The sequence below is a fragment of the Pseudophryne corroboree genome, chromosome 9 (assembly GCF_028390025.1).
Source record: "Pseudophryne corroboree isolate aPseCor3 chromosome 9, aPseCor3.hap2, whole genome shotgun sequence".
Classification (NCBI taxonomy): Eukaryota; Metazoa; Chordata; class Amphibia; order Anura; family Myobatrachidae; genus Pseudophryne; species Pseudophryne corroboree.
In genome coordinates, this window is record NC_086452.1 from 227,712,037 (window position 1) to 227,725,937 (window position 13,901).

The window sequence follows — 13,901 nt, forward strand, 5'->3', positions numbered from 1 at the left end:
TAAATCCAGTAACTACTGTATATGGTTTTGCAGCCAGCTTTACCACCAGTGACACTCTAGTCCCATTGCGGGATTCAGGAGCTGTGTGCTACCCCTAAGAGGCACAGGGCAAAGTACTCATGTCTTGGTGGGCATAAACCAAGTTCCACATGACGTAACACCTTACCACACGTAACTAATCAGATATTTTCGTATTAAGTACACTGCATTTAGGTGCAAATTATTTTACACTAAAGCACAACAACCAATGAGGCACAAGACAAATTATAATTACAGATTGGTTGCTGTGCAGACTTAAACAGTAAATGCTGCACTTGTAAGTTGCCGTATTTTCTCATTTGTACTGGATTCTTTGGTCTTAGTTGCTGCACGTTTGTACTTGTAGCTGCTCTTACACATGCACACTGGCAGTCTTTACCTGCAGCTTGTTGCATAGATATCCTAGAACCTTTTGCTGCTACACTGTTCTAAGACTGGCTCCTTTATTTTGGCAGGCCAATTACTTAGTGTTCATGGCAGAACTTTTCTGGTGGTTTGAAGTGGTAAAACCCTCATTTGTACAGCCGAGAGTGGTGGACACACAAGGTAATGTTTCCGCACTATTAAGTATTTAAAATTCATCATTTTATTAAAATACAGTGAAGGCAAATGTTGTGTGATTGACCAGTTGTTGTTTTAAAGCTCTCCCATTTGAATCAGCAAGTTTCCTGTATTGGGAAGTAGCAGGGTGTGCAAGTATAGTGTACAGTATACAGATCACTAGTTGACGTTCCTATTTTAAATGATTGTTGTACAGACTTAGCTACAATCTGTGTAGAATATGGGACTTCCCATACAGTAGCACACCAGTCCCTTGTCATATGTACTGTATACTGTTATTGCAGGTGTAGAAGAGTACTTTTGCCTATTCTATAATAAAATGGATGTTATAACTTGTATGAAACAAAATATGTTTATTATGCCTAATATATTTCAGATCCAAGGAAGAATACGTCAAAATCTTCACGCTTTAATAGGAGGCATACGTTGGGAAGTTCTTTGAATTCTAGGTACATAGGGGATAGTGAAATGAAATAATCTAATAGTAAATACAGTCTTTTTTTTTTTATTCACACAAGTTAATTTAAAGTGTTATTAGTAGTTTTCATTTGCACTTTGGAGGCTACGAGTCTGATTCAGAATTGTATGCTATGCTGATGTTTTTGCAAATATTTGTAATCTGCGTATGCATTTAACTCGCACTGTGCACGCGTCAAAGTACCTTAACAATGTCGCTCGCAGTGATAATTTATTTGCAGAGCATTTGATAGGTAGTGCTAGGGGGCGGTAATGGAGCGTGACGCCAAAAACGTAGGCATTTTGGTGGCGTGTTGCATGCTGCAACTGTGATCCCATATGCAAAACATTGTGCCTGCGTCTCTGTACACACAGCCGTTCTGCTCGACCATAGGGCTACTTTGACCGTCGGTTATCGAAGGATCTGTGACCGCTACTGCACCTGTGTATGCAGATGCTGAGATTTGCAAAACCTTCAGTGGACATCTCGATCCATTTCCAGATGGCAACAGTATTTCCATATTTCCTTACATCTGCTGCATACGGGATTGCAGCTGTGAATGCGTTAGCATACAACTCTGAATCATGGCCCTATGTTGGATCAGTTACAAGCATATACAATCGTTACCCCATATCCGCTTCATTCTCCGCGAAGTATCCCAGAGCATCTTCTCTTCATATCCAGCATAGTAATCCCTAGCACCTGCTCTTTATATCCAGCATAGTGATCCCCAGCGCCTTCTCTTTATATCCAGCATAGTGATCCTTAGCACCTCCTCTTCATTTCCAACATAGTGATCCCCAGCACCTTCTCTTTATATCCAGCATGGTGAATCCCCAGCACCTTCTCTTTATATCCAGCATGGTGATCCCCAGCACCTTCTCTTTATATCCAGCATAGTGATCCCCAGCACCTTCTCTTTATATCCAGCATAGTGATCCCCAGCACCTTCTCTTTATATCCAGCATGGTGATCCCCAGCACCTTCTCTTTATATCCAGCATAGTGATCCCTAGCACCTTCTCTTTATATCCAGCACAGTGATCCCCAGCAGCTTCTCTTTATATCCAGCATAGTGATCCTTAGCACCTCCTCTTCATTTCCAACATAGTGATCCCCAGCACCTTCTCTTTATATCCAGCATGGTGATCCCCAGCACCTTCTCTTTATATCCAGCATGGTGATCCCCAGCACCTTCTCTTTATATCCAGCATAGTGATCCCCAGCGCCTTCTCTTTATATCCAGCATAGTAATCCCTAGCACCTGCTCTTTATATCCAGCATGGTGATCCCCAGCACCTTCTCTTTATATCCAGCATGGTGATCCCCAGCACCTTCTCTTTATATCCAGCATGGTGATCCCCAGCACCTTCTCTTTATATCCAGCATAGTGATCCCCAGCGCCTTCTCTTTATATCCAGCATAGTAATCCCTAGCACCTGCTCTTTATATCCAGCATAGTGATCCCCAGCACCTTCTCTTTATATCCAGCATGGTGATCCCCAGCACCTTCTCTTTATATCCAGCATGGTGATCCCCAGCACCTTCTCTTTATGTCCAGCATAGTGATCCCTAGCACCTTCTCTTTATATCCAGCATGGTGATCCCCAGCACCTTCTCTTTATATCCAGCATAGTGATCCCTAGCACCTTCTCTTTATATCCAGCATAGTGATCCCCAGCACCTTCTCTTTATATCCAGCATAGTGATCCCCAGCACCTTCTCTTTATGTCCAGCATAGTGATCCCCAGCACCTTCTCTTTATATCCAGCATAGTGATCCCCAGCACCTTCTCTTTATATCCAGCATAGTGATCCTTAGCACCTCCTCTTCATTTCCAACATAGTGATCCCCAGCACCTTCTCTTTATATCCAGCATGGTGAATCCCCAGCACCTTCTCTTTATATCCAGCATAGTGATCCCCAGCACCTTCTCTTTATATCCAGCATAGTGATCCCCAGCACCTTCTCTTTATATCCAGCATAGTGATCCTTAGCACCTCCTCTTAATTTCCAACATAGTGATCCCCAGCACCTTCTCTTTATATCCAGCATGGTGATCCCCAGCACCTTCTCTTTATATCCAGCATAGTGATCCCCAGCACCTTCTCTTTATATCCAGCATAGTGATCCCCAGCACCTTCTCTTTATATCCAGCATGGTGATCCCCAGCACCTTCTCTTTATGTCCAGCATAGTGATCCCTAGCACCTTCTCTTTATATCCAGCATAGTGATCCCCAGCACCTTCTCTTTATATCCAGCATAGTGATCCCCAGCACCTTCTCTTTATATCCAGCATAGTGATCCCCAGCACCTTCTCTTTATATCCAGCATAGTGATCCCCAGCACCTTCTCTTTATATCCAGCATGGTGATCCCCAGCACCTTCTCTTTATGTCCAGCATAGTGATCCCTAGCACCTTCTCTTTATATCCAGCATAGTGATCCCCAGCACCTTCTCTTTATATCCAGCATAGTGATCCCCAGCACCTTCTCTTTATATCCAGCATAGTGATCCCCAGCACCTTCTCTTTATATCCAGCATAGTGATCCTTAGCACCTCCTCTTGATTTCCAACATAGTGATCCCCAGCACCTTCTCTTTATATCCAGCATGGTGATCCCCAGCACCTTCTCTTTATATCCAGCATAGTGATCCCCAGCACCTTCTCTTTATATCCAGCATAGTGATCCCCAGCACCTTCTCTTTATATCCAGCATGGTGATCCCCAGCACCTTCTCTTTATGTCCAGCATAGTGATCCCTAGCACCTTCTCTTTATATCCAGCATGGTGATCCCCAGCACCTTCTCTTTATATCCAGCATAGTGATCCCCAGCACCTTCTCTTTATATCCAGCATAGTGATCCCCAGCACCTTCTCTTTATATCCAGCATAGTGATCCCCAGCACCTTCTCTTTATATCCAGCATAGTGATCCCCAGCACCTTCTCTTTATGTCCAGCATAGTGATTCCCAGCACTCCATCTTTGTTTCTCTTACGTCCTAGAGGATGCTGGGGTCCACATTAGTACCATGGGGTATAGACGTTTCCACCAGGAGCCATTGGCACTTTAAGAGTTTGAGAGTGTGGGCTTGCTCCTCCCTCTATGCTCCTCCTACCAGACTCAGTTTAGAAAATGTGCCCGGAGGAGCCGGTCACAGCTAGGGGAGCTCTACAGAGCTTTTCTAGTAGAATGTTATTTTAGAGTTTTTTATTTTACAGGGAGGCTGCTGGCAACAGCCTCCCTGCAGCGTGGGACTAAGGGGGGGAAGTAGTGTCCGCCCTGCGGGGTCTGAGCCACTTACTCCACTGACAGGACACTGAGCTCCTGAGGGGATAGATCGTTCCACGCCACAGGGGATCGCTCACCCCAGCAGCATGCCGCCAACCCCTTACAGAGCTGAAGATTGTGGCGAGTAAGACCTCGACCCCCCCCCCCCTAGCAAGTGGAGGGCCGGTGTGAAGATGGCGGTAGCAGGGTAGGAGCGCAGTATTAACTGCGCTTCGGGATGGCTCAGCGGTACATGGCGCGGTGAGGGGAGCCTTGGGCCAGCGCTTACACCCTACACTGGTCACAAAGCCTGTCGGGGTCCGTGGATCTCAGCCAGCATCAATCCTCAGGCCAGTATAATCAGATGAAGAGCGGGAATACAGCGCCATTTTGGGGGCGGAGCTTCTCCTCGGAGCGGACCCAACAGCGTTCAGCGCCATTTTCCTGCCTGCAAAGCGCTGATCAGGAGAAAGAAGGTCCCTCCACAGCAACTCTAGCTATCTCTCACGGTACCAGGGGGTTGTAGAAGGGGAGGGAGGCTTCAATACGACTGTGTATCCTATTAAGGTGCACAGTCAGCGCTGACAAGGGGTCTCCCTTTGGTTAAAAGCGCTGTGTCTGGGTTGGCTCCAATCTCTGTGTCTCTCTTGCCATTTTTGGGGGGGAAGCTCTGTCTGCCCTCCCGTGTGTGTGTGTGTGTGTGTGTGTGTGTGTGTGTGTGTGTGTGTGTGTGTGTGTGTGTTTTGTGGTCTCCTTTAGCTATGTCCAGGGTCACTGTGTCATATTTTGCTGAGGATATGTCCTCCCAGGATGATCCCATTCCATGTAATCAGGATAGCACTGGTTTAGCACAGAACCTGAGAGGTTTTCCTCTATCAAATCTTGGATTTCTCCGATTTCGGATAGGGTTGCAAGTAATGAATCGGCAACCCAGGTATTACAGAACTCTATGGCCGTATGGCCCGATTCTGGTACCTCAGGACGCTCCGCTATATACCCCCACAAATGTTCAGGTCATGTAAGATGAAACGGATACTGATTCTGATACCTCAGACGGTAATGGGGATGTGTTGCGGGGGTCTGCCTCTCTTGCAAAGGGGGTGTAATTGATGATGTAGGCTATCAGGGATGTGTTTAATATTAATGATACCACACCTGAGCAGGTTGAGGAGGCTTTTTTCACTGAAAATAAGAAAGCCTCGCTAAAAAATTCCAGATCCCTAAAAGGGTCCAGGTGGCATTTCCATTCCCTGAGGAGGATAGAAAAAAAATGGGAAAGCCCACCAATTGTTGATGCATCTATGTCCAGACTCTCGAAAAAGGTGGTTTTGACTGTTCTGGGATCTACAGCCTTAAAGGAGTCGGCTGATCGAAAGATTGATAATACACTTAAATACACAGCTTCGCCGGCCATATTACGTCCCACCAGTGTTAGTGCATGGATTGCAAAAGCTATAGTAAAATGGTCGGGCACCTTACTTGAGGATTTGGATACAATGGATAAGGGTGATGTTGAATTGTTTTTGCGTAACATTCATGATTCAGCAGGTTTTATGGTAGAATCCATGAAAGACCTGGGTTCCTTGGCTGCGGGGATCTCTTCCGTGTCTGTTTCAGCTCGTCGGGGACTGTGGCTGCGCCAGTGGTCGGCCGACGCAGAATCCAGGAAAAGTGTGGAGTCCTTACCCTACACAGGTCAGGCTCTCTTTAGGGAAGCTTTGGATGCGTGGATATCCACGGCTACGGCGGGTAAGTCTCCGTTCCTTCCCTCAGCTGCACCTGCTCCGAAGAAATCCTTCTCTTCATCAGCATCGCAGTCCTTTCGGCCTAACAAGCCTAGAAAAGTCCAAGCTGTCCAATACCTTCTTTAGGGGAGGTCGAGCTAAATCCAAGAAACCTGCTGCGGTAGGTTCCCAGGAAACTAAGCCTGCTTCCAGTACTCCGAAGTCCTCCGCATGACAGACCATGCGGCCTGGAGGTGGGGCCAGTGGGAGCGAGGCTGAGACAGTCTAGTCACGTCTGGGTATCGTCCAGCCTGGATCCCTAGGTGATAGATATTGTGTCTCAGGGATACAGGTTGGAATTTCAAAATCTCCCTCCTCGCCGATTTTTCAAATCAGGCTTGCTAGCTCTGCTGGCGGACAGGACTGTCCTACAAGCAGCGGTTCAGAAGTAGGTGAAGGCACAGGTCATTGCCAGTGCCTCCTCATTCGCAAGCCACGGGTTACTATTCAAACCTTTTAGTGGTACCGAAACCGGATGGTTCGGTCAGGCCCATTCTGAACCTAAACTCACTGAACCCTTTTCTGAAGGAGTTCAAGTTCAAAATGGATTCTCCTCAGGGCGGTGATATCAGGTCTGGAAGAGGGGGAATTCCTAGTATCCCTGGATATCAAGGATGCGTACCTCCACATTCCGATTTGGCTACTGCATCAGGCTTATCTCCGTTTTGCATTGCTGGACTGTCATTTCCAGTTCCAGGCCCTGCCGTTCGGCCTCTCTACAGCATTAAGGGTGTTCACCAAGGTGATGGCGGAGATGATGGTTCTACTGCAAAAACAGGGGCTGAATATCATTCCGTATCTAGATGATCTACTGATAAAAGCATCATCCAAGGCGTAGCTGTTGCAGTCCATTGTACTCACGACCCGCCTACTCAGAGTCCACGGTTGGATTCTGAACCTTCCAAAATCTCATTTGGAACCAACCCGGAGGTTGTCTTTTCTGGGGATGATCCTCGACACGAAGTGCAGAGGATGTTTCTTCCGCAGGAAAAGGCGTTGGTGATACGAACAATGGTCCGGGATGTCCTGAAGCCAGCCCGGGTGTCTGTTCATCAATGCATTCGCCTTTTTGGGGAAGATGGTGGCCTCTTACGAGGCTCACCAGTACGGGAGGTTCCATGCTCGGCCCTCCTGGACAAGTGGTCAGGATCTCATCTACACATGCACCAGAGAATTTGTCTGTCGCCAAAGGCCAGGATTTCACTCCTCTGGTGGCTCCAATTGCATCACCTTTTGGAGGGCCGCAGTTACGGGATTCAGGACTGGATCCTTCTAACCACAGATGCGATCCTCTGGGGCTGGGGCGCAGTCACTCAGGGGGAAACCTTCCAAGGAAGGTGGTCAAGTCTGGAAGCCGGCCCGCCGATCAACATCCTGGAACTAAGAGCCGCCTACAACGGTCTTCTTCAGGCGGCCCATCTTCTAAAAAATCGGGCCATTCAAGTACAGTCGGACAATATAACGACGGTGGCTTACATAAACCGACAGGGCGGAACGAAAAGTAGGGCTGCAATGTCAGAGGTGACAACAATCATCCTCTGGGCAGAAAAACACACGTTGGCGCTCTCCGCAATCTACATTCCGGGAATAAACAACTGGGAAGCAGACTTCCTCAGCAGACACGATCTCCATCCGGGCAAAGTGGGGTCTCCATACGGAGGTGTTCAAGGAAATAACAGACCTTTGGTGATTACCCCAAATAGACAGGATGGCCTCTCGTCTCAACAAGAAGCTTCAACGCTATTGTTCCAGTTCGAGGGACCCACAAGCAGTGGCAGTAGACGCCCTAGTGTCTCCGTGGGTGTTCCAGTCGGTGTACGTGTTTCCACCACTCCCACTCATTCCAAGAGTTCTAAAGCTCATAAGTAGAACAAGAGTTCAAGTGATCCTCAAAAGGACCATGGGGTATAGACGGGATCCACAGGAGACGTGCACTTTAATACTTTAAAAGGGGTGTGAACTGGCTCCTCCCTCTATGCCCCTCCTCCAGACCTCAGTTAGATTCTGTGCCCAGAGAGACTGGACACACACTAGGGGAGCTCTCCTAAATTTCTCTGGAAAATACTTTTATTAGGTTTATTATTTTCAGGGAGCACTGCTGGCAACAGGCTCCCTGCTTCGTGGGACTGAGGGGAGAGAAGCAGACCTTCTTCTGTGAGTTAAAGGCTCTGCTTCTTAGGCTACTGGACACCATTAGCTCCAGAGGGTCTGATCACTTGGTATAGTCTAGGTGCTCGTTCCCGGAGCCGCGCCGTCGTCCCCCTCACAGAGCCAGAAGAAAGAAGCCGGGTGAGTAAGCGAAGTACAGAAGACTTCACTAAAGACTGCAGAAGACTTCAGTCTCAGAGGTACAGCACAGCGGTCGCGCAGCGCGCCATTGCTCCCACACATAAGCGGCACTACAAGGGTGCAGGGCGCAGGGGGGGCGCCCTGGGCAGCAATAATACCTCAAGTTCAGCCTGGCAAAAGTAATATACAGTGCATAGGCATTGTATACAGACCCCCGCCAGTATAAAAAAAAAAATAGCGGGATATAAGCGCGCCATTACAGGGGCGGGGCCTGGTCTACCCAGCTCAAATCAGCTCCATTTTCTCTCCACAGTGAGCTGCAGAGACGCTGGTCCTGGCCTCCTACACTTCTGTGACAAGTAACAGTGAGCTAAACGTGGTGGGGGGGGGGGGGGGGGGGGATACACAGAAAATTTGGTGTTGAGTATTATTTAGGAAAAGCGCTGACAGGTCTGGGGCATTATATATACTTTCAGATTGGGATAGGCGCTGGGTGGGAGCTGGCAAACTCCCTCTGTGTTTCTCTAATAGGCCTTATTGTGGGTCTGTCCCCTATAGCCCAGTGTGATAGTGGTGTCGGTACGAGTGTGTCGACATGTCTGAGGCTGAAGGCTCTTCCCAGGAGGAGGCTGGAGTGGGGACAGAACAGTGTGGGGGAGTGAATCTGTCGACACCGCCGACTGCTGATTGGGTAAATATGTTGAGTGCCTTGCATGCAAATATGGCTTTATTAAATAAGAGATTGGATAAATCTGAGGCTCAGAACCAAACCTGGAGACAATCCATGGAAGATGCTTTATCCTATTGATTTATGGAATCATATTTATGAATATTAATATTTAATATATCATATATGGTATTTAATATATGGATATATTTTAATTAATATGCGTTTATCATATATATCTGCAAATATATTATGTCAGGCCTACAAACTAATTGGCTGATACATATATGCAGTCCTTATACATATGACTTATGAAATTAAGATTCCTTAAAGAGAGTTTAAGCTTGAATATTACCGCTCCTTTTATATGATTATTTATTTACAGGCAGATCAAATCGTACAGAATAAGATATACACAGTAGTGATATATATACTAATTATTATATTAAGCTATGCTATGCTTCCTTCGTTATATAACATAAAACAACATGACATAAGTTTCACAAACAGTTCAATTACTAACATAAAGTGTATACTTGCAAGTTACAAATCCTTTCCTTCTGCATCTCTCCTTCCCCTCTTCATGACTTCTTCTCTTCCTGACCGACCTTCCTTCTCCTCCTTCCTTCTCCTAACTCCTAACTAAAAAGCCTGCTCCTTTTATCCCATATTTTACCAATTCAAACTATCATATTCTCATAGTTTCCAATGGAATAGGTAATTATAGGTTTGTCAGATTCCAAGGTGTAATAAAACAAACATTGAACTGGGCTGTCGTGTCCTGTTCACGGAGGCATGGTGTCATAAAAGTGTGGTGTCCACACTGCCTTAAGCAAGTATAGTATTGTAAAATCTGGAATGTCTTTTCATCCAAAGTTCTGTTGTATTGACAAGTTTTCCTGGGGTGGGTTACACCATGTTTTATCAATGGATGTGATCTCTTTTCATAGTAGTTAATTTATGCTCCCTAGCTTTAACCTTTACTGGACAATAGACAAACCAGTTTTATAATTGCGATAGGTATTGTAAACCTTGATTCTGATCTACTGTAAGCACACCTGTGAATTCCAATGACCAACAGAGCTCTGTCACACACCTATTATCATTTATGGCCTAATACCTTTTCTCTACAATGACTCTTGATCTTACTGTGACCTCTCTAGCCTTATTTATGGCTAGAGCAGAATAAACCTGTTCCCTACACTGTTTTACCATCTTGCAGTAAAACACAAATATACAGTATATCTATATAAACACATACACAAACCTAATTTCTTAAATCAGCTACACATTACCTCATACATTCAAACTTATTTCATATCTATTCCTTACTATATATATCCAGTATACTGTTCAATATGGTTACATTGCCTATTTATAATGAATTATATTTTGATTCAGACAACATCCATTGCTTTAATATTATATTGAGTGCGGACAATTACCTATATGGCAACAATCCCAAATACAGGCTCCCTCTGGGTCACAGAAACGTCCGTTTATCCAAATAGCCGACACAGATACCGACACGGATTCGGATTCCAGTGTCGACTATGGTGATGCCAGCTTGAATCCTAAACTGGCTAAGAGCATTCAGTACATGATTGTGGCAATAAAAGAAGTGTTACATATCACGGAAGACCCTGCTGTTCCTGAGACAAGGGTCTGTATGTTTAAAGGAAAGAAACCTGTGGTAACGTTTCCTCCCTCTCATGAACTGAACACTCTTTTTGAAAAGGCTTGGGAAAGGCTTGGACTGATCAATGGAATGGTGATGCTGACTCTAAGAGGGCTATGGAGGCTCTGTCGTATAAAGATGGTGTTTTGTTTGGTGAGGGCCTCGCGGACCTGGTATCTACAGCTACCGCGGGTAAGTCATCTTTTCTACCTTTTGTCCCTGCACAACAAAAGAAGACTCCTCTTTATCAGATGCAGTCCTTTCGGTCTAATAAATTCAAAAAAGGACGAGGGTCCTCCTTCTTTGCTGCTAGAGGTAGGGGAAGGGGAAAAAAGTCGCCGGCTGGGGCAAGCTCCCAAGAGCAGAAGTCCTCCCCGGCCGCTGCCAAATCCACCGCATGACGCTGGGGCTCCGCTCCTGGAGTCCGCACCGGTGAGGGCACGTCTTCAACTCTTCAGTCAGGTCTGGGCTCGTTCGGCCCTGGATCCTTGGGTGCTAGAAATAGTGATCCAAGGGTACAAACTGGATTTTCAAGACGTGCCTCCTCACCGATTTTTCAAATCGGCCTTACCAGCTTCTCTTCCGAAAAGGGAAGTAGTATGTGCTGCGATACAAAAGCTGTGTCTGCAGCAAGTTATTGTCACGGTCCCCCCGTCACAACGGGGAAACGGCTATTATTCAAGCCTGTTCGTGGTCCCGAAGCCGGATGGCTCGGTCAGGCCGATTCTGAATCTAAAATCCCTCAATTTCTTTCTAAAAAAATTAAAATTCAAGATGGAATCTTTCCGTGCAGTGATTTCCAGTCTGGAAGGGGGGGATTTTATGGCGTCAGTCGACATAAAAGATGCCTACTTACATATCCTCCACATCAAGCTTACCTGAGGTTTGCTGTTCAGGATTGTCATTACCAATTTCAGACGTTGGCGTTTGGTATTTCCACGGCTCCGTGGATTTTCACCAAAGTAATGGCGGAAATGATGGTTCTCCTGCGCAAGCAGGGTGTCACAATTATCCCGCACTTGGACGATCTCCTGATGAAGGCGAGATCAAAGGAGCAGTTACTAAGAAACGTTGCACTCTCCCTGACAGTCCTGCAACAACATGGTTGGATCTTAAATTTGCCAAAGTCACAGTTGGTCCCGACAACACGGCTGTCATTCTTGGGCATGATCCTGGACACGGAACTGCAGAGTGTTTCTCCCAGGGGAAAAAGCTCTGAAAATCCAGAACATGGTCAAGGAAATTCTGAAACCAGCAAGAGTGTCGATTCATCAATGCACTCGGCTGCTGGGGAAGATGGTGGCAGCCTACGAAGCCATTCCGTTTGGCAGGTTCCATGCCAGGGTGTTTCAGTGGGACCTGTTGGACAAGTGGTCTGGGTCTCACCTGCACATGCACCGGAAAATAAGCCTATCTTCCAGGACCAGAGTATCTCTCCGGTGGTGGCTCCAAAGTTCTCACCTCCTAGGGGGATGCAGGTTCGGGATCCAGGATTGGGTCCTGGTGACCACGGATGCAAGTCTCCGAGGCTGGGGAGCAGTCACACAGGGGGAAAATGGTCAAGCCAGGAAGCTTGTCTGCACATAAACATTCTGGAATTAAGAGCCATCTACAACGGCCTTCTACAAGCGGAACATCTTCTTCGCGGTCTGTCCGTCCTGATTCAGTCGGACAACATAACAGATGCAAGCGCTCTGTCAGCGGTCTTCATTCCGGGCGTGGACAACTGGGAAGCAGACTTCCTCAGCAGACACAATCTCCATCCAGGAGAGTGGGGTCTTCATCAAGAAGTCTTTGCAGAAGTGACAAATCATTGGGGAATTCCTCAAATAGACATGATGGCGTCTCGCTTCAACAAGAAGCTTCAGAGATATTATTCCAGGTCGAGGGACCCTCAAGCCAGTGCAGTGGACGACCTGGTGACACCGTGGGTGTTTCAGTCGGTATATGTGTTCCCTCCACTTCCACTCATTCCAAAGGTGATAAGGATCATAAGAAGAACAAGGGTTCAGGCGATACTCATTGTTCCAAATTAGCCACGGAGGGCCTGGTATCCGGATCTTCAGGAATTACTCATAGGAGATCCCTGGCCTCTAACTCTAAGAGGGGACCTGTTGCAGCAAGGGCCGTGCGTGTTCCCAGACTTACCGCAGTTTCGTTTGATGGTGTGGCGGTTGAACGCCAAATCCTAGCTCGGAAGGGTATTCCCGGTGAAGTCATCCCCACTCTACTTAAAGCTAGAAAAGTAGTAACGGCGAAGCATTATCACCGTATTTGGAGAAAACATGTGTCTTGGTGTGAATCCAAGAAGGCTCCTACGGAAGAATTTCAGCTGGGTCGTTTTCTCCATTTTTTTGCAAGCAGGTGTGGATGTGGGCCTAAAGTTAGGCTCCAATAAAGTGCAGATTTCGGCCTTATCGATTTTCTTTCAAAAAGAATTGGCCGCCCTTCCAGAGGTTCAGACTTTCGTGAAAGGAGTGCTACACATCCAACCTCCATTTGTGCCCCCGGTGGCACCATGGGACTTTAACGTGGTGTTGCAGTTTCTTATGTCACACTGGTTTGAACCTTTACGAAAGGTTGAGTTAAAATTTCTCACTTGGAAAGTGGTCATGCTTTTGGCCTTGACGTCCGCAAGGCGGGTGTCGGAATTAGCGGCTTTGTCTCACAAGAGCCCCTATTTGATCTTCCATGAAGATAGAGTGGAATTGAGAACTCGTCAACAATTTCTGCCAAAGGTGGTTTCTTCGTTTCACATGAACCAACTTATTGTGGTGCCTGTGGCTACTGAAGCCTTGGCTGATTCCAAGTCTCTCGATGTAGTCAGAGCTTTGAAAATCTATGTAGCCAGAACGGCTCGTATTAGGAAAACAGAGACTCTGTTTATCCTGTATGCTCCCAACAAAATTGGGGCTCCTGCTTCTAAGCAGACTATTGCACGTTGGATCTGTGATACGATTCGGCATGCTCATTCTACGGCTGGATTGCCGGTACCGAATTCAGTGAAGGCCCATTCTACTAGAAAGGTGGGCTCATCTTGGGCGGCTGCCCGGGGCGTCTCGGCGGTTCAACTTTGCCGAGCTGCTACTTGGTCGGGTTCAAACACTTTTGCTAAGTTCTACAAGTTTGATAGCCTGGCTGATGAGGACCTCATG

General features: G+C 46.8%; 1 protein-coding gene across 4 annotated transcripts in view; it reads left to right on the plus strand.

Annotated features, from left to right (window-relative positions):
- The window catches only part of CAMSAP2 (calmodulin regulated spectrin associated protein family member 2), a 286,395-nt gene that overhangs the window by 191,683 nt on the left and 80,811 nt on the right, over positions 1 to 13,901 (plus strand). For all 4 annotated transcript variants that reach the window (XM_063940142.1, XM_063940143.1, XM_063940144.1 and 1 more), the window contains 2 exons: positions 495 to 585; positions 977 to 1,049. In XM_063940142.1, the coding sequence (XP_063796212.1) occupies positions 495 to 585; positions 977 to 1,049 (164 nt within the window). The remainder of the gene's footprint in view (positions 1 to 494; positions 586 to 976; positions 1,050 to 13,901) is intronic.